Source organism: Embiotoca jacksoni, unplaced genomic scaffold (genome assembly GCF_022577435.1).
Source record: "Embiotoca jacksoni isolate LCO1_2020_lvr unplaced genomic scaffold, fEmbJac1.0.p SCAF_8, whole genome shotgun sequence".
Classification (NCBI taxonomy): Eukaryota; Metazoa; Chordata; class Actinopteri; family Embiotocidae; genus Embiotoca; species Embiotoca jacksoni.
In genome coordinates this window covers 3951821-3976771 of record NW_027185436.1, presented here as the reverse complement: position 1 = coordinate 3976771, position 24951 = coordinate 3951821, and the positions used below count along the sequence as shown (strand labels likewise).

At 39.7% G+C, this 24951-nt stretch overlaps 1 protein-coding gene across 1 annotated transcript; it reads right to left on the bottom strand.

Moving 5' to 3' along the window:
* Nucleotides 1-3372: 3372 nt before the first annotated feature.
* LOC138191462 (uncharacterized) lies at nt 3373-19830 on the bottom strand. The gene is made up of 19 exons (XM_069138304.1): nt 19744-19830; nt 16495-16651; nt 15571-15722; nt 14873-15026; nt 14354-14546; nt 13998-14092; nt 13626-13812; nt 13317-13414; nt 13074-13227; nt 12874-12992; nt 11823-11990; nt 11529-11642; nt 10029-10075; nt 9619-9733; nt 7481-8603; nt 7217-7371; nt 6444-6516; nt 6144-6345; nt 3373-4863 (listed from the first exon to the last, which is right to left on the bottom strand). The coding sequence occupies exons 2-19, from the start codon at nt 16637-16639 to the stop codon at nt 4372-4374; spliced, it is 3786 nt and encodes a 1261-aa protein (XP_068994405.1). The 5' UTR covers nt 16640-16651; nt 19744-19830; the 3' UTR covers nt 3373-4371.
* Between the last annotated feature and the right edge of the window lie 5121 nt (nt 19831-24951).

Genomic DNA, 24951 nt, shown 5'->3' with positions numbered 1-24951 from the left:
TACCTTTATAGCTTTGAATCCAACCAATGAATGAAGAGCTGCTTGCAGCTTCATTTTGCAGATCACCTTTGAACCATTTGCAGTTTTCTGTCTCTTCTCTAATCACAGGGTAACCCACCCCGGCTCTGCAAGTGCAACTTAACCTAAAAACATGTTGACAGAAGAACACTACGATTTCCATTTTATACCAACTGTGTTGGCTACTACTGATCCATCTAGCATATTGTTTAGCATGTCTTTACATATAATAACCATCTTAATACAGTCAGTAAAGTATCCTCAAGAATATTTAATCCAAATTGCAATTTATTTTTTGTCTGACCTCACTGCAGGTTACAGCTGCTTTGAACTAAAGACAGGAGAGCAGTCTAAAGACAGTGTGGCTGAGCAAACAGCTCAAAAAGAGAAATACCGAACCAGGATCAACTGAATGAAATCATGTCAGGTGCAACAAGTATTCTTAAGGGAGCTTTATTGTCCCAAATGTCAACCTAAATAGTTTATACCATGGCCGTCTGAGGAGTGTCTTACAGGACACAGTAGTGCATGTTCTTCATCAATGAGTTTTATTCATTTAAAGAGCACTTTTAATTGCATTCTTATTCTCTGTAAGGATTTAGTTATTTAGTTATATATATATAAAAAAAAGAAAACACTGATCAGTGTGATTAATTAGTGTGATTAATCTCTATTATTTAATTTAATTTCACTGCACAGTGGTTTGTGAACAATTACTACTACTATTTAATTCGCACACATTCGTTTAAGTGAAAAGAACCGAGGAGAAGAAAACCTTATCCTTCCTGCCCCTTACTCACAACATCAATTACCAGGTGAGATGAATGATTTATCAACTCCACATAAGCTAATGACTCTTCCCCGTCCATTTTCTTCAAGTGAAAAATATTTTAGGCATTGTCAACACAGTTTGACATCACATTGAAAGTCTGTGCATACTGATATGAAAAATTGTATTTCCTTCTGTGGTCTTCTGCTCATTTCCTGGTAATGCTCAAATTTGTCTTACCCCGTATATAACTAATAATGTCTGTAACTCATTATAATGATCTATATTTAATCTATAAAGATAAGAACTCAAATTAAATGTATATTTTGACTGATAATTTTTACAGAAGAATTCCAAGTCTATAATCCATTATGTATTATGGTGCAAATATTCATATCAAATATATATTTTTTTATATTTAAATGGTTTGTCTGAGAAAGAAAATATGCAATATAAATAAATGTAAATCTAAATGAGGACATAAATGGAATCAGTCCATAACAGGGTCGTACTGTGTCATTGAAAGCCTTGAAATGCACTTTGTATTACAACATACTGCATGTGTACATATATAATGTAAAAACAGTGCATGATTGTATTCTGTTCTTTTTATTTTTTCTATAATCTTATTATCTAATTACTAAATGGCTGCAGTGTTCACACTGACTGGCTGGCAGGATGCAGAAGGTGGTGTGTTACCCTGTGAGAAAAATACTCACACACCCTGTGTTGAGACATGCGGTTTTATCTGGAGATATTAAAAGACAGCCGGCGTTACTTCTGTGCCTCGTGTAAATTTAGCAGTTGCAACTTTCAGCCATGTGCACTGAAACCAAAACTGCTGCATGTCACAGAGGGAAATCATGCTGACCATAGCATTTAGAAGTACAGTGTGCACTTCTAATAATATCACAACAAATAAAACCATTCATTGAATCAATCCACTACACCAACAGTCCTCTGAAGACTGGTGAATGAACTAAGTAATAATTTAATGTCAAACACTGATAGTTGTAATGGCAGAGAAGTTTGGTTTTACTGACGTCTAGCCTACATTTTGAAGACTGCTGTATGATGGGAACACTTCAGCTGCTAGATGGCAGCAAAAACAACATTTTCAACTTGTGTTTTTAACACTGCATCCAGATTGTCCACTTGTTGCACTGCCATAACCTTGAAGCATCCAAAATTGTATATTCTTTTGGGCAAGAAAACAACTATTTAGAGTCTAAGATCAGTAACATCATTATGAGTACTTATTATATTTTGCTGATGATGCATCTGTAATTTATTTGGGTACAATTTTGAATGCAGGGCATTCATATATTCTTTTTAATCTATTTCTTTGTCATTGTGAAGCACTTTGGATTTCATTGTGTCTCAATGTTGCTATATATAAATAAATTTGCCTTGCCTTGCTGAAAGGTATGAAAACTGCCCAACTTTATTGTCTTCCAGTGGAGATTTTTGGTTGACATTAATTCCCACTGAGCTGTTTCTGATGTGAAACACCAGAAGCCTGTTTGAGTACCACGTCAACACTGACACAGGATCGAGACTCAGTAGGTCTGGAGCAGATGGTGACAGTTAGAGCTTTTTAATGACTGACATTTTACCAAAAACTGTGAATTCAGTCTAGGAGGGATGTCAAGTGTGTTTATTGACATATCAAGGTCCTTCTTTTGGTTTTGTGGAGATAGCTCATATCTCCTGTATATACATGTTAGGATTGATAACATTATATGTAATACTATAGGAGCCTATGAACAGTCTCAGCAAAACTTATTAGTATTTACACTCTGTTGCGACACTATACGCGTGATTGCAAAACTGACAATGTATACACATTCACAGAGGAACTCTGATCACATGACACGAATGGTGTGTTGCTTAAAGCAGAACTGAAAGCAGCCTGCGTGCAGGTGCTCTGTACTTATCTATGGACTATTATCTATTCTGGGAGTGAATGATAGTTGTTTTGTGTAATGTATTGATATCACAACAATGGGTGTTTGTTAAATGTATGGACATACGGCTGGCCAGCTGACATCCATGTATGGACCTCTGTTTAGTCAGCTGACACCCGGAGCACAACAATTGTACCTAAGATAGGGGTGTGACTGAACAGCACGTCCCACCACACTACTATGAAAACGGGAGTGTATAAAGGCTTTACGTTTTTCTCAAGAAGTTGGAGAACTTTGCAGCCCAGCAAGCTGTGAACTTCTCACCATGCTGCATGTCCAATAAAGAAGTCTTCTGAATCCATCTTGGAGACAAGCCTCATCTGTGACTAGTCTACTCAAGAAAAATATTCCACAGTTTCAACAAAGGTGTAACAGTCAAGTACCTTGATATAAGAGATGGAGCTCAAACAAATAGTGTACAGTCGATCACAAAAATTGCAAAGTAATGTATCCTTGGCTGTTTCACTAAAGAAGACACACAACAAACCTATAAACAGCGACATAACGTGAATCAAATGAAACCTACATCATAATTATACACATGTATACATTCTCTTTCATGTTTCAATAATAAAATAAAGATTGAAAACAAAAGAAATCCTTACTATTAAAGCTGCATTAGCCTGTTAAACAGGGAAACAAAAAGTAATCAATGTAACCAGAACAGAGTGACACAGAAAGTGCTGCGCTAAAGCCATGAAATACACAGTAACAAAAAAAAAATGCTATGTGGATACTAATAAAGAAAGTTAGCCCCATGGTTAAATGTTTTATTTTGGAGAAATATTCTTATATTTCTTGCAGAGATTGAAATGACAAGATTGAGACCATAGTTTTGCATTTAGCCTGTTGCTGAAGCCTGAAGGTAGTTAGCCTAGCTTAGCATAAAGAGTGGAAGCAGAGGGACATAGCTAGCCTGGCCCTGTACGTTCAAAGATCTGCCGTACCAGCACATCTGAAACTTATTTTGATTAAATCTGTACACAGACAAATGCAAAAACAACAAGTGTGCAGTGAGTTAACCACAATTTTACCCCACAGCTGGGAACATAAGAGACTCTGCACAAATATGGGCTCAGTGAAGGAATACATTGGTGCTTGATTGAGATCTATTTATACTGTAACTGCCTTTAAAACCACAAATTAATGCTTTCACATTTCTATTGATATACAGATTCAATAAAGTTGAATATATTTTGATAATGGCTTTAAACGGATTTCTTTTGACCTTTTGAGACCGACTTCCAGACTTTATGCTAAGCTAAGCTAATTGCCTCCTGGCTCTGATTCCATTTTAATCCTGTGTCCTTGTGCTAATTGTTTATCTGTCATGTGGCAAAGATTTGCCATCTTTTAACATGAGCTCTCTGTTTCTCCTGTCCGTGAAGGAGGTGTGTTTGTGTTTCAATTGGTCAAAATTCTTTTCACATATCTCAGGAATGCGGTTGGGATCTAATTTATGAATTCCTCCCTTCTCATCAAACAAAGCAGGTCTTGTGTGGACCCAAAATATTGAACTGTTCCCTTAAATACTTTCTCACACCAATTTAGGAGGCACACGTTCCTCATGATTGTAACAGTGGAGATGGTTGGTCATATGACGACGTCCGTCCGGAGCTACTTACACTGATGAAACCTTGCTGTCGACTGGTCGCTCTCCTGGCTGTTGACTAACGGGGGACTAAACAGAGGCGCAGTCACTGACGTGGAATTTGAGACCGAATTGATGTGTGTGTTGGCGCCTACTGCCATCGAAGAAGTGGCCGCTGGGTAGAAATGGACGTCGACAGCAACCGTAGTGAGGCCCAGAGAGACGTGGTGAGACAGCAGCAGCGGAGGGTTGCCGTGGGAGATGCTGAGGCTGTGGTGGATGGGTGCTACACAGGGCTCAGCGCCTTGCAGGGTTAAAGAGGAGTGCAGCCCCTCCTCACGCCTGGATGGTGGAGACGGGGAAGGAGAACGGGAGGGTAAGGATGACGGAGGAGGCAAGGCGTCCTGGCATGGGCTGTGGTTGTCTCCTCTGTTACTGGTCCAATCCTCAGCACACTGCAGCTGGATGCTGGGCTGCGACAAACTACAGCCCTTCTCCTCCTCCAGAGAGGGGTCGATCTGAAAGAAGAGCGCACCTCTTAATGGTAACTTAATCAAAATCCATAAGATAAAATCATAAACGGTGCAGTTAAAACAAAAGAGCTTCAGAAATGTTTGCAGCAAATGAAGAGATACTGTCTTATTTGTCAAAACTTTGCACAGTGGCGAGACTAACCTTAAAGAATAATTATCAGATGTATTGATAATGAAATAACTTTTATAGGTGAGCAAATTAACAAAACACAATTTAGTCTATAAGGTCTTTTAAGTAGACTTTGACAGTCTTTACACAAAACGTGGTTAAGGATAGAGGTGATGCAAATTTCTAACAAATGTGTGAATAAATAAATTGTCTCGACTTAAATTATTTGGTAATCCAGCCTTTCTGGTGCCTACATTACCCAAAATGCAACTCAATTTAAGATTGGTGAGAGATTTAGGTTTGTTACGCTGGTAGAGGCTGCTGTAGTGTCTACACCTGGCAAATTTCTCAGGAGAAGCAGTTGTTGCAATGAAGGCTAAGGTGATTGTCAAAGGGAAAATTAACCTCAGTCAGCCAGCTAACTTGACGTTATCTCTTTGTTTTGTATAATTTGGTCATTCCTGGTTACCTCATGTAATAATCCCACCACTAGATGACAGTTATTGTTCCTTTAGGCAACACTGGCTGTACAATGACTGAACAATCCACTGCAGTTATATGAAGTGTCATCTATCAGTTTGCCCTTTCATGTATTTTTGAATGTGAGGAAAGAGGTCTACTGGGCTGAACCTTGCAATGAACAAGGTCCCGTTCCACACGTTGGCTCTGCAGTGAGCATCCTCTCCTCTGATTGTGCGTCCCCATGATTTTGAGACAAACCACTGCTGGACTAAGTTTGCTTTGAGCCTCAGGTCTTATGCAGACATGACAAGTGGGGTCAACAGATTTGGTAAACTCACTTCTTTCTAACTTCACACCCCAGATTTAATTTTTCCTTTTCAAATTTGTAGTCTTCATCCACAACCAACACTGACTCAAGTGGCATTACTTAAAGCAGTTCATCGATTTCGTGCAGCTCCCTCTGGAGCTGAGGCTTTATACAACTTTTTCCACATACGCAGTCATACTTCCAAAGACCAGGAACATCTGGCTGTTTCCCCTGTAATCAAATCAGGTACATATATTGCTATGAATTGATTAGTGAGTGTTGGTTTTCTACTGTACTTGCAGGACTACAGATGTCAAAGATTTCTAATCATAGTCATAAAATCCTTGGATAACTGTGTCATGTTCATGTGTGTTTGTGTTGTCAGACCTTTGTGTCAGCAATGGGCTCAGGATAAGTCTCTACAGTGACTGAGTGGTTGTCCAGAACAGGTTGTGTGTCCTCCTGAAGATCCTCAAACGTGGGCTCCATCTGCACTGTGACCAGGCTGGGTCCTGGAGGTCGGGCTCGGGTGTCAGACGTGTTGGGGCTCTGCTCGATCACTGCAACACAGTCATCGTCTTCGAAAGCTCTGTGCGAGAGACACAACACTATCGTATGAGATGCAAAAAGATCAGTTGGAGGGCCTTGTCTCAAACAGATTGATGATCTGTGTAGAAGTGTACGTACCTGTTTTCATACGTACGCCCTGCAGCTCGACGTTCACCATGTCGTACGGGGACACCTAGATTCCTCTGAGCTGCTAAAGACATTTGACTTTAAAGCAAGAGTTTGAGATTTTGGTAAACATACTTATATCCTTTCTGGCACAGAGTGATAAGGACATTGATCATCTGTTGAAAGGCAGCCAAGCTAAGCTAAACTAGCTTCAATTGACAAAACAAAACAGGAGGAAACAGCTAGCGGGACTCTGTCTGATGTTAAAACCAGCCTTATCCATCCATCCATTATCTATACCCGCTTTATCTTGAGCAGGGTCATGGGGGGGGTGGGGAGGGGGGGGGGGGGGGGGGGCTGGAGCCTATCCCAGCTCACATTGGGCAAAGGCAGGGTTCACCCTGGACAGGTTGCCAGTCCATCACAGGGCCAACACACAGACAGATGCAAACAAGGACCATCACACTCTCCAGGAGAGAACCCACACAGGTACAGGGAGAACATGCAAACTCTGCACAGAAATCCCCAGGCCCAGATTTGAACCTGGAAACTTTTTACTGTGAGGTGACAATGCTAACCACTGCACCACCGTGCAACCAGAAAGCTCCCTTATGGCACCCGTAAAACTTTTTTATCATCTTATATCAGAAGTGTAAAACAGAGAATTCACTATTCAAGGGACATATTTTCCAAAATGTCAAACCCTTGCTTTGACTTTCAGAAGTTTAACATGCTCAGAATTTGAAACAGGTTTGCTGACATATGACATATGGAGGATTTCTGACCTGCTCGGCAGGTTGGTGCAGCTTCATTGTTCTGGACCACTGAGTAGAAAGTAACTGTGATGAAGATGAAGGCCAAAGAGACACCCACTCCCAACACGATGGGGATGTCATGTTTCTCCAGCACAGGCAGCCATGACGGTGACTGCTGCGTCACCCTGAAGAAGAATGGTGAAGAATATATGTGACCTCTTGCTGCTTTGCATGGATGTTTCCCCCCCCCACACACAGCACAAACTCTGTAGCGGTCTTTTTTATCGTACCTACCTGGGATCATTGCTGGTCATAGGTGACTGGGAGGTGTTCCTCTTCAGCCAGTCTGTGAGCTTTGTGTCATTGCCTGATTTTCCTGACTGAACAGGAGGACTTTCCTGAGTAGCGTTTAGGTGATCAGACCTGTTGACCTGATGGACAACCTCAGGATCCAACACTGAAGGGTCGGAGGTCTGATCAGTAGGGCGGACGGTTGAGAATAAAAGCTGTGGATGCTGCGTTGGAGATGATTCAGGTTCAGTTTGAGGAGGTTTAGAAATAGGTGAAGTTATTGGTGAAGGTTGATCATGAACTTGGAAAGGTTGAGGCTTTGTGATTGAAGAAGTCTGATGAAGCTGGATTGTTGAAAGCTCAAGATGAAACTTTGGTAAAAAACTTAGTGTAAAGGATTGCTGAGGTTGAGTTTGAGATGCAGGTGTGTATTGGGTTGATGAATCCTGCAAATGAGTTTCCTTAGTTTGAGAAAATGTCTCATGGTGGGATTGAGAAAAAGGCCTCTGAGTTTGAGATAGGTGTGATTCAGTTTGTGAAGCTACTGAACCTGAGTGTCTTGTTTCAGTTTGGGTTTGTAGCCCCTGAGTTGGTGTTGCCAAATATGAATCCAACCTGATGAAGCCAAAGTGTTCACCCACTGGAAGCTTTGATGATGGTATAGATGCGGACGTCTCTGTAATTTGACTCACAGCCTGGATGTTAGAGCCCCAAGAATGGGGCTCTGCAAACAACTTCTCACTGACTTGATGCTGAAATCGTGGATGTGATGATGTTAGTCTCAAACGGGATTGATGTTCAGTGAGTAGATATTGTAGAGTCGCACCCACAACTTTACTGGTGGCTGATATCAGGCTGTGTGTTACTGGTGGATGACTATTTGAAATGAAAAGAGGATCGCTGGTCGCTTGCAGCTGGGCGTGGAGATCTACTGACTGGAAGTTAGGATGGGGAGGAGGTGGTAACATGGGAGGCTGCATCTGTGTGACGAACGGCTGGGTTGGATTGGTTGATGGCTGATTCAAATGCTGTAAAACATGACTGAGTGACCCCGATGGCATCCTCAGCTCAGCTACAGCTTTCCTTGAAAATGTAGGAAGTGTGGTCGCACTGGTGGAGCTGGAGTCTGGAAATATAGAGCATGAAGTAGTTAAATCATTGTTTCCTTTCATATATCCAATACAAAGAAAAACATGTTGTATTACAGCTAGTGTTTCATCATGTGTACTTATTCAGCTTATGCAGCTTCAGTCATCCATTCTATTAGTTAGCACATCACCCAAATGAAGCCTATGGGCCATTTCTCAAGCTCAGTTGCATATTAATAAACTCATATATGGTTGCTTAAGTCATACTTTAAAATCATATTGCTTGTATCTTATTCATGATGTAGTATTAAGTTCACAAAAATATAATTTAAGCCTTTTTTTTTTTTTTTACAATCAATTATGTTAAAATGGATTTATCAGTGTAGATTGATACTGTACATTTCATGTTTATATTAACTATTAGCATTTACTTCTATTTGACACTGGTCAAATCTAAAAAAAAAACAAGCTGACAATCACGCCAGATTAGGTATCTCTTTATTTGGATGTAAATCTTTAAAGTGAATGTGCCTAAAATGTTGCTATTAATCCCTCAGTGCTCCAGAAACCCACGACTGTTCACATCTGAGATCAGTACAGCTGGTAAATGCTGAACTAGGTGATCAATTTGTACAAGGTTTAACTTGGAGATTACACCCTGCAAGGGAAGGGTCACATACTCACTGGAGCAACAGTAACTGAGGGCTAAATTTGGTCGCTTTGTGCTGTAGGATTTTTTTTTTTTTTTTGAAAAGACAAATTAAATCCAGAAGATAATGTTGTAATAGCTCACAGAAAATAGTTTTGTTTGCATATCAGCTTGGTAAGATTGATGCTTACTTGGCCAACCAACATATACCTTTAGCTGGCTTCTCTTTATCCTACGATTCTCACATAGCAGGTCGTACATCCTCGTTTCAACCTATATGATTGACTCGTCACTCTTTTTACTGATGTTGTCACTGGAGCTCAGCATTGACTCTGAAAGTTATCATAACATGTAGAACTGATGACTGGAGCTATGAAAATGTGAGGTTTTCTTGAAGTACATACATTTTGTCTCCTTATGCTGTGCCTGCACACGTGGATGATGTGTTGTCTTCAGGTCTTGCTGAGCTGCAGAGTCACTCAAGTAGGAAACTGGCACCTCTTTACGAGCACTGGTGTTCTAGAAAATATCCAAACAAAGACTTTTAATTTCAGGACAGACACATTTAACACTGTCAGAAATGATGTAAGCCACAAAACAAGTTATAAGCAGGTAACAGGCCACAAATATCAGAACAGCAATATTACCCAATGCCAAAGAAAAGTCACCACATTTAAAGTTGTTATGAGTGCACGCAGCTAAGAATAATTGTGCCGAAGCTGCACATGAAAATGGAATAAAGAGACGGCACATTCATTTGGAAGAGTTTCACCAAACAAGCCATAGCAGAGATTTTCACAATGTCATTACTCACAGCAGACAAAACCAGTCTTGTCTGCTTGCCTCTATCAGCTGGATGATCTTCATTTTAGGACAAAAGGCAGCATGAAAGACAATCAGCAAGAAAAGGAAACTTGTGCATGTTGGGTTAAGGAAGTATTTTGTTGTATAACTATAACTGGTTGTATAACTATGATTGTAGTTCACTCTGGATTCCATGAATAAAAGCATCACTTAAAGTACCTGTAAAATACTCTGTATAATGACAAAATACCACATATACAGACAAACTGCATATATGGTGATACTAAGACAATACACAGTACTTCACAAAAATTGGTCCCAAATTCTTTCTGAAGGATGAAATACAGCCCAAGTCATATAGACCTGTCTTTAGCTCGGGTTTGGCCCCCACAGAGCTTAGATCTCAACATCACGGGGTCAGTCCGGAATGAAATCCACAGAAGAACTGTGGCAAGCTTCACCTTAGTGTAAGTGCAGGTAGGTTTTTGGTAATAAGAAAAGGAATATGTTGCTCCCAGCTTCAGTTTTAGCTCTAATTAAAGTCTGGAAACTCAGTTCACATTAGGGTTTGCATAGCCTCTCTGAAGGGTGCACCAATCCACAACTAGTAGGGCGCCTAAGACTGCAACCAGGCAAAGCGTGAAATAGACCCGGCCGTCCACTACAGAAAAACATGAGATAGTCACACTTAGGTCTGTCTAGGCGAGACAGTTACACGTTTTCCTGTAGTGGACGAAAATGAAACCTACTGCATGCCTTGAACCATGTGATTTACAGGGAAAACAACTATTAGGCAAAACATGGTTGGGGGTTTGGAAATGACCACATGGTTCGGGTTTGGAAAAAAACCCACTGAAGAACCACATTGTCACCTCGTGGATTTGAACCTCTACATGCTGTATGTCTGTGATTAATGCCACCAAGTCACAACTCCTGCCTCCAAAGATGGCAGAAAAATGTATTTTGTACTTAGTCTCTATACGTCTGTTGTGGTACCTTGGACACATGATCCCTCGTCAGGTGACATTTACGGGCGTGTAAGTTTCACGCTTACAAAACACGTAACTGTCACGCCTAGACAGCCCTAAGGGTGGCTATCTCACATTTTGCTGTAATGGACAGGCATGTCAATTTCACGGTGAAGTCAAGCGTTTGTTTCTAAATGTAATTCCAAACGGTTGTTGCAAATATCAATGATCTGAAGCTGGAGCAGGAGCAATGCTGAAAAATGTTTTTAAGAAGTGTGCAGTGGTGATTTACCAACATGGTGTTGCATTCACTTTAGGGAAGGGTCTCTGTTGTTTACAGCTTGGTGAGTTTCAGCGCACAACATACATCATATAGCTGTCAGATCTATACCCACCAGGATGCAACGACTGGAAAGTATCCTCAATGGACCGTGTCCAGACCCATATATTCACCCAGTGAATTTGGCTCAGGTAATGTCAGGCTGTGTTACTCTGCCTTATAGAAGAAGTAACAGTACAACGATAAACAGATGTCGACATACCTGTGACGATGAGGACGGTGCGTCTCTGATGTTGTCCAGCTCTGTTCTCAGCAGTGCAGTAATACTCCCCTGCATCAGAATGCTGCACACTGGAAATATGCAAGGCTCCATCTTCTACACAGGCCATAAGATAACAAGTCATAAATCACAGATTGCTAAAATGTTCACATCCAGTTTAGGTATTGTTAGGTGAAGGTTGTCATGTGTGTTTCTGCTTCTGCTGCTGAAAACCACTTCAAATGAGAACATGGTGGAAAACCTGATGAAAATAAATAATAAACACCTTGGACTCACCATCAAGGTGTCTGTCTTTAGTGGGACTGATGTCAGACTGTGTCTCTGCTCTGCCTCTGGTCCAGGTGTATGTGATGGGCAGAATCCCTACAGCTCTGCAGGGCAAGACCGCTGAAGCCCCGATCCTGCAGCTCACCTGAGCCACAAAGGTCACAATGACGGGGCTCACTATGAGGAGAAAAATGGAAAAGGCTAAAGAAGCACCATCATGTCCCACTTTATGTTGGACACCCACATTATTTGGTTAATTTGATTGCAAATTTTAAAGACATTTGCACCAAAAACAGAACATCAACTATGCCGGTTCTTCTATCCTACAGCTTCCTACAAAGGGAATCTGTGTCAAAAGTTTTTTGTTTATATTGCAAGGCAAGCTTTAGGAATACAGAGAAGATGCCACCATCAAATATCTTTTAGTTATTAATAGGTCTAAAATTGTTTTCTTGAATATTTTATTGACTGTTTACCAAAGTGGAAAAATGTCATAATTTCCTTATGAAGCCTGAACATATTCAAATTGCCTTTCTGTTTACTATCAGAGAAAAGTGCTTTAAAAATGTAAATATCCATCTGAGAAACTGGGATCAGTGAATTTTTGTCATTTTACCTGTAAAAATGATGTAACCATCAACAGTATCAATTACTGATCAAACATGGAGGTCAAAAGGGGCCAAACAACACGTTTTTACCCCGGGGCTCCTTCAGAGATTAATCGTTGAAAGCATTTTGTACTTTATGTAACCATTGTTTTGTTCACAAAATGCCATATTGTCTTTGTGAGGCCCAGTATTGAATTATATTTGGGGAAATGTAACACATTTGAATTATGTTACACTTCACAAGAAAATAAGTCTAAAGTGCACTTTACATTTATTTCAAAACTTGTTTAAGAATTAGCACAGTCTATCTATTTATTATTTTTAGTTTTTTCCAGCATAGTTGCCCTGCTCTCTTAGTCACCACAGTTACAGCAGGAAGAGACGTTAAAATAAAAAAGATATAAGCAGAAGTCAGTTCATCTGTGCTTGGTGAGTATCACAACAGTAATTACCAGCGACCCTGAGCAGTGCTGTGCTGCGGCTCTGACCCAGTGTGTTGGAGGCCTCACACACGTACACCCCCTCATCGTAGCTCCTGGCTGACTGGATGTAAAGGGTGGCATTTCGCAGTCTGAATGAGAAAGATGTTAACAATCACGAGACAGCTGCTGTTGTTCTAAATGTTGAATAAAGTCACAACACAGTAACTTACCCCAGTGTTATCTTGCCACCAGTCTGCTTGGAGTGGCTCCTCTTCACCCAGCTGATGGAGGGTAAAGGGTGACCGGACACCTGACACTCCAGCACCACCCGAGCACCCACAGGCACCGTCAACACCTGGGGCCGCAGTTTCACTGATGGAGGGGCTGCCAGGAAGAGACTGTTACGATTCTGAGTCATCATTATACACTTATATGAAACAACAGTGTTAATGTCCGTTGGTCTAATGTCATACCCAGCACGATCAGTGTTGCTCTTCGAGAAGTGAGAAATCTTTGAAGGTGAATGTTTGAGGCCCTGCAGAAGTAGCTGCCACTGTCATTCACCTGGACACTACAGAGAAAAATATCGAAACGTTTGAAAGCCTGAATTCTGGTTAACAAAATAGTGATGATTAAATGATTTTACAGGACACTAGTATCATTAACAGGAGAGTATTATAAGTCTTGGTTGTTATAACTTCACATATACACAAAGACATTCACTTTTTAAATGTTAGATGATCCAAAAACACACACTATGCATCCATACTAATACTACTCACCTGCGGAAGAAGAGGTCTCCACTGGGCTGCACAGTCACATGAGCTGTGAGAGCGAGGAGCTGGTTGTTTTTGAACCAGGACACCTGAGCTGCTGGTCTGCTGTACGGAGGCCGGCAGATGACTGTGACGTTTTCTCCACTCTTCACCGTCAGGTTTGTGGGCTGCTGCACAAAACTCCAGTCCATATCTGAAAAAACAAGGTGTAAGTCACATCACTGCTCCGAAATCTGGTGTTATGAGCCTTTCTGAAGATTTGAACAACATTAAAGCAACGGAAAGAGAAATTGAAGGAGAGGTGTCTGTTGGGATTTTAATGAAGCATTTTGATTAATTTGAGTCAGGTAGTTCACTGCCGATGTTGGCATACAGTACCAGCTGGAAGTAAGAGGGCTGGCTGAGACTTGATCATCTCTCTCTGGTTGGATGCCTCGCAGTGATACAATCCCTCGTCCTCCTTGGTCACATTTCTGGGGAACAGACGAGACTTTAAATTCTTCTTCATGTGAGCATAAAATCCATTAAAAAAAAATAAAAATCTCCAGACAGTGTGGATCACAACCTGTTGCACATTACTTTATGTATAGAAATGTCCTTTTTGTTCATAGTTTGGTAACTGATTCATACAGTGAAATCACACTGTACATCTTGGGCTGTATTAATAAAATGTCCCCCCCCCCAGTTGGCAAAATGAAGAATTAATATTCCTGTCGTCCCGTGCGGTGTTGGACCTGAATGTGAGCAGCTGTCCATTGTTCTGGAGGCTGAACGAGGCCGAGCAGTTCATCAGGAGGCAGCCGTCTTTGAACCAGTGCACCATGGGAACAGGGAAACCGCGGACAGCACAGTGCATGGAGACCTCGGTTCCCACAGCAACAGTGATGTTGTCAGGGCCCTGGATGAACTGCAGCCTCCTCAGGACCCCTGCAAGAAAAACGGACACTGTGAGGTATTAACAACATGTTCTTTTCATATACTGGTATATACATACAGTATATATATAGAAATATTGAATACTGGTTTAACGTTGCTCTGGTGAATGGATAAGTTCTTGTGGTTCTAATTACAAGAACTGGAGTGATATTTTCAATGAAAGCAGCGTCAGTAATAACAAAAACTGTAACACTTCAAACTAAAACAAGAGGAATTATTAAAAGACAAGCAAGTTTTCACTTTTCTTCAGTGGCATTAGTGTTGATTTTAAGTCGATTCTAACAATGTAAAAGTAAATCAAATGTATGCACACTCACCCTGCACAGTTAGTTTAGCTGATTTACTCTTCTTGCTGATGTTCAGTGAAGGATTGTGTGTGACACAAACGTACATCCCATCATCCTCGAATGTTACGTTGACAAAATGCAGAGTGCCTGAAGTTTTCCTCTGGTGACCACCTCCAAACTCACCCTGCACAGGAAAACACAGTTGAAAGCATATTAAACATAGAATATATATTTGAGTCAAATCCTGCACCACAATTTTCTCCCTTTGTTTTGCTCTGATTGAAGAAAGGGATTGGATGGCTCAGTGAATGTTAGCAACCATGAATAGTGAGCATGACTACTCTGTTTCCATCGGAGGATTATTTTTAGAGGCTCCTTGAAGTTTGTGAATACTTGAACCAACATTTGCCTCATTCGTGTGCACACTCTGCAGTCACACGAGATTTTCTTTGGCTTTTCAGCTACTAAAAACCTGCCATGTCAGTGAATGCTGGGTAATATTTAAAACAAGCCATGGAAATTGAACGGCTAATCGACTTTTTTTACAGGAAACATTTTGACTTGTCAGAGCAGGGACAGCACAGGTGTTTTAGTGATACCATGACAGTGGCTCATCTAGATTCATTCACCCTTTATTCATACAGAATGATCCAATGAGAACAGAAAGACTATCTTTTGTGTGTCACAAACATTAAGATCTAAAGCTGTTTTTTTATAACAGCGCTCACCTGAATCTGTCGGCCTCCTTTGACCACCTCTCCATCTTTGAGCCAGGTGATGCTTGCAGGAGGTGAACTTTCCCCTGATACGCACTGGAAGAAAACTCCCTGTCCTTCTCTGACTGTCTGGTCCTGAGGACTGAAGAAAACATCCTCCAAACCTGGAACACATAGTATGAACATCTAATGGATGGTACATACAGTCACATTGCATAATACATTCTGTCATCACTACTTAATTAATATGTAATTTTAGTATCGGTATGGTGGCATTAAACAAGAAATATATACTGTAAAAGTACTGTAAAAACCTTAATTACCAAATTGTTAATGTATAACAATTTTCCTTACAGTAGAAAAACGGTATGTATACATTTTCACTCAAATGTATTTAAAACGTTAAAAGTAAAGTACACAATGCAGAAACATCCAAACTCTGATTGATATATAATTATATACAGTATTATTAGTTTGATTAATGCTGATTCGTTGGTGTTTAAGCAGCTTTTTTTCTGCTGTAGCTGGTTGAGGAGAACGTAATAAATAAATTATTATTTTCTTACTGGATCAATCTGTTGTTTATTTCCTTGATCGATTGTTTGGTTTGGTTTGGTTTGAATTTAGAGACCAGTGAGAGATTGTCCTCACTGTTACAAAAAAATGGCACCATCTTACTGCTTTTAATGTAGTGGAGTACAATATGTTCCTTTGAAAAAGCAGAAGTATAAAGCGGCATGAAAGTAAAATACTCAAGTGAAGTACAAGTACTTTAAATTTATGTTTAAGCACAGCACCTCTGAATTTAGCAGACTCTGACTTGGACATTTAGTCATTGCAGTGTAGCGTTTGGTGCATTTACCTGCATTCTCAACAACCATGAATCCCTCTGGTTGCACGGTGTTCAGTGACACAATAAGAAGTACATGGACTCACCCAGTTGGGATGAAGCCGCCAAGCTGGACAGGATGAGTAGGCTGAGGTGAGAAGTCATCTGTGGGAGCAGACAGATGGAGACACAGACTTGCATCCTACTGCAGACCTCCCTGAGAGGCGCCAGGAAACCGACATGCAGCTTCATCCATGGTGTCAGCTGGAGGAAAGTGTGCACAAGACAGGTCGGGTTTGAGTTAGAAATGTGCTCAGTTTCACATTAGGCTCTTATTTCTCTTCACTAACTATCATTTGTGTTGATGCAGAGAGCTTTCTGACATCTCTGTAGTACACTTGTCAATCTGACGCTAAAAATTAACCCTGAGACATGCAAACCGTGTCTATAATAAAGTGCTGTACGTGATGTTGCTGCATAGGGTTAATTTTCAGAGGAGGGACAGAAGCAAAGCATGACTATAAATGGTTGTGTTGTTTTAATGGAGCACTCTTTCTTCATTAGCTCGATAGTGCTGTATTTAGTGCCACACGCTCTACTGAAGCAATCAAAGATGTTAAGGTCAGAATAATTTATCACACAATGAAAATCATCGGCTTAAATTGAGCCAGTTTAGATTAATAACAGGTTAACATTACCACAAAATGCGTGGTTTTTTTATATGTTAATGTTATTTACCCAAAATAAAAACTAGTTAATGTGACCCAGTTTTTGATGAAACAAGTTTTATCTTGAAATTGTCTCAAATTTATTGTGTGCATATGACAAAATCAACACTTAACAGTATCAATCTGTAACAGTGACACGTGCATTTAATGTTCACAACATTTACCCTCATTTGAACCCAGTGACTCTGATTTTAAGTGCAGTAAAAAGATGTGAACATGTGTTCGAGTTCTTCTTCAATAACCTGACTTCATCTTTTGTCCTTCACAAGCTGTCACTTCTCCACCACAAACCCTGAACCTGCCCTCTGCATATATCCACTTTTGATCACTTTCCAGCAAATATATTCAGCAGATGAATTTAACATCTCTCTCTCTCTGCCTCTCTTTCTCTCGGCGCCTCCCCCCCCTCCCCCCCCCTCCGTTTTCCCTTTGCTTCATTCCTATTTTGGTTGTGAGTCTGTGGCACCGCAGCGAGCTCAGCTTTGTCCTCTTTAGTCCCTTGAATGGGCTCAGCCACTTTATAGAGCTCACACTGTGGCCCTCCACTCAATGAAAGTGACATGAAAAGAGGCTGCGGAGCTTTGTACTGTGAAGATCAGTTATTGGTCCCTGCGAGGACAGCTACCCGTCTGATCATATAGGCTTTCATGATCCTCAGAATGGCCATGTAAGGAGTCATCCTTTATTTTATGAATGTGATGCATTATGCTGCTTATGCACTGCTGAAGTTGCACAAGTAAAAGTGCAAAAGATGTGGTTTTGATCTCAGTGGAATTATGAATGGATAAAGTGTTCAAACTGAATGTGTAGTAACAAAGGTGAAAGGTCAACAATGTGACCGACGCACAGGGAACAGAAAGAAATAGAAAAAGGTTTTGTATCAAATAATCAGTTTAGCTGATGCAAAACATGTTAAACTTTTAAATTTTTTTAGACAATGTATTATCAAAAGAAGACTGGACATTATTTCACTACAATTTCCAGAAAGTCAATGTAAGAAAATTGCACATTAATGTGCCTACAGTTATGCAAATATTTGGAAATTCTGTACATTGATAAAAAAAAAAAAAACACCTGATGGTGCTAATTATCCCGCACAGTGCTATTATAGGATTACAGAAGAATAAGACAAGATGAAATAAAAGAGTCAGCCAAACCAAATGGTGGACAACATGTACAATGTGGAAACACGAGGGGGGGGAAATGGTTTGTGTTTATTTTTGCTTGTGTGTGTTTGCAATATTTTGTCTTTTTTTTGTTCATATTACTGTAATTGCGAACAAAAACAGGTGGATGGAAACACACTTGGGAAATGTGTTTGACATACAACTTAAATGTTGTCTTTTCCTGATATTAAATGGTTAAATAAAATCAGACATTACACTTTGTTCCTACACATGATCAGTGACACCTGAATCATATAATTGTCTCATATTACCAGTAATCCCACCAGAAATGGCATCCTATTACTGATATTGAAGTAAAAATTAATTTTCTAATCGTCACCTGGTCCTACTCAAATGCTTTCAGAAGATAATAGGAATCACCGGTGATGACACCCTTGAACCAATGAAAAAAAAGAAGATATTAGTACATTAGTCACCACTTTTGAACTAAATGCAGCCATGAATTGCTACTCGGGTTCAGCAGGGCTAATGGCTGCTTATACTCACATAATGCTAAGAGCCCGGGGGTGTGTATTTGTTTGACTCACAAGGCCCACAACAGATCATTTACACAGTTTAGCATGTCATTAAGATGTTTTAAGGCTTTTAGTCCATGCTCATTGTAATATTCACCGGTTTCAGTGTCCAGATTAAATTAAACAGAGAGCAGGGATGCTGAATTATATCTGAGTGACCCTCATTTTGAAACGCAATCCAGCAGCTTTTTTTGGCATTGCATGGTGTGGTCCTGCACATGCAACAAACTCAATGCTTACATTCTCCAAATGTTGCTATAGCATCCAAACAATGGTGACTTCATGCCACATCAAATGGACAAGCACAGCGCAAGTATTTAAATGGTTCTGCGATGGGCCTCAGCTGTAATTTATGTTTGACTTCACATGATCTGAACCACACATCCAGCACCTGAGAAGTATATTTCATTTTTTGATGTTTAAATCAAAAAACGTATAATACTTTAAAAGCAGATCTCCATTCCTGTTTTTCTTTCAGTGACATTTTATAGAAGGTTTCACTTTCTATTTTTGCTTGTTTTTGGTGCATCACAGATGAAACAAAAATAGTTTGCACTGGATTCAAAACTGGAACTAAGAATTATTTGGCAATTTATAGCGTTACTTATATTTGTTAATGGAACTGAATTTTAAATATTAGGTATTTCATTAATTGTACACCTTGTCTGTAATTATATTTCTATGCTTAAGACCAACATTTACCATTGTAAACTGCTCGCATGCATTCAGTAAATAACCGCAGCCATTTAAATTCAGCGCATACACACTTCAATGCATTTTCATGTGCTTCAATATGAACAAATGAATGATCAGTAAAATTTAAAGGTACAAATAAATGCACCTCAAGCAGAAGATGTATATCACATGGTTGTGTATTATCCATTATGTGGTGCCATTGAAAGATCATTGAGAGCATTGATACTCACTCTACACGAGCCCAAGGATTGTCTCTGCTCTGCTTAGCGATCAGCCCATTCAGTCCCTTCATGAGTTTCTGTGTCTCTGTCGGCTGCTCTCTCCTCTCCTGATGCAGCCTCCAGCTGGGAGAGAACAACGAGCAAAAGCTGCTCACATGTAGTGGACCTCCTCCACCCTCCTTAACATACACACACACACACACACACACACACACACACACACACACACACACACACACACACACATACACACATACACACACTCTCATTCAAAGCCAACAGCTGTAATGAAGCACAAAACCCTTAATTGTGTGTCCATTATTTAGACAGTAAACAGAAGCAAAAATGCTCTACACATGACAACTCCTTACAAAGCAGTAAATTACAATGTGCTGCCAAGTGTCCACTAATTGTAAAATAAATGGATTTCAAGGACTTATGTCACTTGAAAACAAATTGAAGTTTGTCTAATATGATTAGCAAATGGTACGATACTCTGAGTGTCTAGTCGTTGATGCACAGAATGATTCTACAGTTTAAGGGCAAGGGTGTATGGACACACAAAATATATACCCATGTAATTGTTGATTGTATATAATATATATAGATATATACTGTACTGTATATACTGTATACACTGTGCATTTTATATTTTATATTTACATTTTATATTTTTTTACTGCTATTTTATTGCTTTTCTATTGTTCTATTATTATCTTATTGCTTCTGTATGCTGCTGTAGCGAAAAAAATTTCCCCTCGGGGATTAATAAAGTAACTACCTAACCTAGCCTAACCTAACATGTCATTCCAAGGATCTCAATAAGCTTTGAACGAATTTGGCTGCAGGGATTTGCTCCCATTTAACCACCTGAACATGAAGTCTATCTGGGTCACCTGGTTAGGTGACGCAGTCGAGGCTTTCTGTTCATCCCAAAGGTGCAGGCCAGCCACGTTCTTCCACATCAAACTGGATAAGTCAATCTCAATACCCCAGTGCTCCACTGAAGCACACTATTGTATGAAATATGTGTGTGCAGAAGTATAATGATTTACTTTTACTGGAACCAAATAATGATGAAAAACAACATTGCAAAAGTGCACAAAAGTATGTGGACAGAGTCACATTTTATGGGAGATGACGTGTTGAATCTCATGCTGGAATAAGAATGAATCTGGATCTTTACACTATAAATGTAAAGATGCTTTATTATTTTAATGTGCACATCGTTGCACACGCCTATAAATTTGTAACTATGCAAAAAAAAGGTAATTTCTGCATATGTTTTAGGGTTTTTAAAGATGTGCTCTTCATAGCTTATCTACCAAAGTGAACATTTAAGTGCTGGTTGAACTGTTTCCTCTTAAATGTAGGTTAATGGGGGATAACAATGGCTGCTGTACCAACATTCAATCAATTCACTTAGAGCAAAAAGCATTTAGGAAGGCGGCTCTTTAAAGTAACTGTAAAGATTTTACTGTAAAACTGTCTATCCTAGGAGTCGTGTTACAACTTTTATTCCTGCCAGTAGGAGAGATCATGTCCCTCTTTAAGTTCAGCTGCAGATAATCCAACCACAGCTTGAAGTCTGTTTGTTTATTCTTGAGTTTCTGATGGAAGTTTTAAGTCTAAACAGCATTTTATAGAGACATTCACGGTTTCTCAAATGATTCCTATTTGTTTGTGTGATCCCCTGACTTTCCCTTTTGCACCACCATGAGATTTTTGGTTATATATAGCAAATATTGGATGAATTGCCAATCATTACCTGAAAGACTAGTGACATTCCTAGGAGCCTCAGCGAAACCTGCATACTTTGTGTTTGGTGCTGATTAACATAATTGCAGGCTAAACTAAGAAGGTACACAGACAATATTAGCATGCTGACATTAGCAATTAAGGTCAGACCACGAGTGTCACAGAGCTGCTAAGACTCTGAATCTCTCCTCAGCATTAAATGACCTTGTTTAGTGTTAAATGGGGAGAGGAGAACATAAAAACAGCGTTGTCCATGCAGTGGCTTCTGTCTCACTTATTCACACAGACATGGCTACAGCTAACAGACTACTGGGGCCAGATGAAGTCCTTGCAAATGTAAATTGGCAATCCATTCAGCATAATCAAATGGAAATTAAAGTACAAATGCACCGATTTATAATCTATGCAGGAAGGGTCACTTTAATTAAGCGGACAAAGCAGACATAGCAGGCGAAATGTAACATTGTTGGATTCAGGACAACATCAAACACATAAATCCACCAAAGGAGGCGTAGAGTCCCAGTTCTCCCGACAGATGTGTGTGAGAGTACAGTTTAATGTAGATATTAAAAGACCCACTGAATTTTCTCAACGCGGAGAAATTGTGTGATGTAGAATTAACTGTTGATATCTTGAGGTGAGTATTGTATGTTTTTTTTTCCCTCAGAAAGATGATGAATTTCCTCTTTGCACTTTGTGCATTTGCACTTTGGACATATGTTTTACCTTTATTATTTTTTTGCCACTAGATTTCTTTTCTCTAATTATTATTATTTATTAAATGCAAAGATACGACAGGCTGTGTATTATTGATTTCGATGGAGAAAATATTCTCTGACACTGATTGAAATGTCACAAACAAACACATTTTCATGTTGTATTCAAGTAAATTTCTGGATTGTAATCAAACAATATAAATGTGACACGCTGCCTATTTAAACATATTAATGAAAGTAAATTAATATTGATAAATATTTAGTTCAGTTTTGATGATGGTTTGGAAGTTTCAAAGTGCTTTCAACGTTATTTTTGGCACCTTGGCATCATTGCTTCGTTGTTTGATTTTTCTCCCAGCAGTTCAAGCTCAAGCTGATTCTGCAGCTGCAGAATGAGACGTTCAGTCATCATTGTACATCGTGGATCTCCATCTTGCATGAAAATGAGGCTGAAATGAACAAATAATTTTTAGATGTCGCAGAAGCAACAGACAGAGTATATTGTGTCGTTTATTATTAAAATTATTGACAGTGATAGCACTTAACAATATCTTCTCTTCAGTTTAAAACAAAGGAAACACAGTACGTCTGTAAAAATACCCACTCAGACAGAAATACAATATGAATTCCATACAGATTTGTAATCCAACGGCGAAGACACTTTCAAATATTTCTGGTAATTCGAGGGTTACATGACATTAAAATATCATATTAGTCTATTATAATATTATATAAGATGAGTTTTTAAGCCTAATTCTGATTTAAAAAACAACATTTGTTTTTAAACACGTTTACATTAGATTTGGGGGTGAAAACATTTACTGAGACTAATGGAAACGTTAAATAAATAAATCTGACTTCTTTTTTAATTTCTAAGCTGAAGGTTGTTGGTCGAAATCATGACAGCAGTGCAGGAATCATGAGAGGTGAGAGGAGGAGGAGGAAGCCCGGGCTGATGAAGATGGGGTGTGCAGCACCATGGAGCTCGGTTAAACAGAAGGCCTGCTCCAACATTTGGTGAGTCTCAGCGCTGATGCCTGGAAGACATAAGACAGGCTGTTGTTGAGACAGAGACGTCTATGAGCTACATGAGGATCTGTGCCATAAAACCTCCTTTTAACATCTTACCTTGTTGGGACCACTCCCTCCAGGCGTGCAGATATTCAGAGTCATGTTTCCCCCCAGAAGCTGCATTAAATGTGAAACAAATGGCTATTCAGAAGTTCACCTTTATGAAAATGTACTCATTTCTAATGAGGAAACTTTGCTCGAACCTTTGGAGTGCTCAATCAGAAGGTGCTTCAGATCTCTTAGAGCTCGAGCGAGGTTCTCCAGCCGCTGCTGCAGGTGGAGGTTTTCTTCTTTCAGAGTGTGGATGGTCTCCTGGAGCTCGTAGGCTGAGCTGCAGTGTGAAATCAACCAAAACACTGCTGTGACTCGCAAGATGGAGAACATTGTATAGTAGCAACTGGAGACTCGATGTTGGTCAAGTGGTCGAGTCTGCTGCTGCTGCAGTCCTGTTGAATCCCTCTGCAGCTCCACACTGCGTCAAAGTCAGGTGAAAGTGTGAACTTTATTCAAGAGCCGCCTCTTTCTGTGTCCGAATTGATTCAGTGATGGCTGCATGAATGCTCTTGGCCTGCTGGCCCTCTTTAAAGGATCAATTGTTCTGTTTTGGATCTCAGAGAAACACATAGAGCTGCTTTAGAGTTAATAAATTTACGTCCTCATTTACAAGACACAAAACAGAATTAAGACAAAAAAAAAAAACACCTGCGAACCTGGGTGAAATGTTAGAGGAAATGTTGTTAACAATTAGTTAGTAAGTAAATAGTTAGTAAAAGTAGTTTTCCTGAGACTTGGTTTTATGTGATTTTAGTCTGAATTAAAAATTAAAACAAAAAACTATGTGGGAAAAATTGTGTTAGAGCAGGAATATTAATGCAACATTGACATTGACTCTCCTTTTAACAGCTGATGTCTAAAAATAACATACCCACGAAGGATATTTTTGAAATGTATTCAAAATAGTGGTATAAAGAAGAATCTTGCCCTATTCAGCAGTTATTGCAAAGATATGGAAAAAGCTCTTGGAAAATCAGAGAGCAGTAAATTCATGATAGCTGATGATGATAGCTGTTGGAGATGCAATGAAGAAACAGGGATGTGTGGTTTTAGTTTTGATTAAGTCGTTAATTGTTAAAAGAGGCCATACAAAATGCATATAGGCATATTGGGTATCTATACCAACCCGTCCTCACAAGTGAGTTATTAGGTGAAACTATAGCTTCATAACAGGAAGCGCGACATTATGAAGTCAAAAGAGAAAGTCAGTTTCAGAAAATAGAGAGATGAGTTCAGGAGAGCTTCTTGCAAGCAGCTTATCCAGAGTCAGTTATAGTTCACGTCATACTAACGGTCCACAGTAATATCCCAACTTGGGAATGACAGAGATGATCACTATAGATATTAATGTGTTCCCTTCAGGTATAATAAGATCTCTTATGCTCGTTAGAAGAACATAAAATGTAGTATTGCTGTATGATAGGTTTTGTCTTGATCTCCTTTTTTTTTTTTTTTCTCCAAAGTGTAATATTGTTTGTGAAGGTGTCATGTCTGTTATTAGTAGCAGTGCAACAGTTTTTGCTTTCAGGTTTGCGAGCAGGAGTAAACATGAGTGGAAAACCTCCCCCTGTTGCAGGTGTGCGTGTCCGCGCCGGAAGTTGCTTCAGGAAACCTTCTT

Bases quoted from the DNA above. Each gene is read 5' to 3' on its own strand.
- LOC138191462 (XM_069138304.1), bottom strand. From the start codon at position 16,639: ATGAAGCTGCATGTCGGTTTCCTGGCGCCTCTCAGGGAGGTCTGCAGT. The intron at 12,993-13,073 runs GTAAGTTACTGT...TTTCTCATTCAG, and splicing joins GGTGGCAAGATAACACTGGG to ACTGCGAAATGCCACCCTTT. The intron at 7,372-7,480 runs GTAGGTACGATA...ATTCTTCTTCAG, and splicing joins ATGACCAGCAATGATCCCAG to GGTGACGCAGCAGTCACCGT.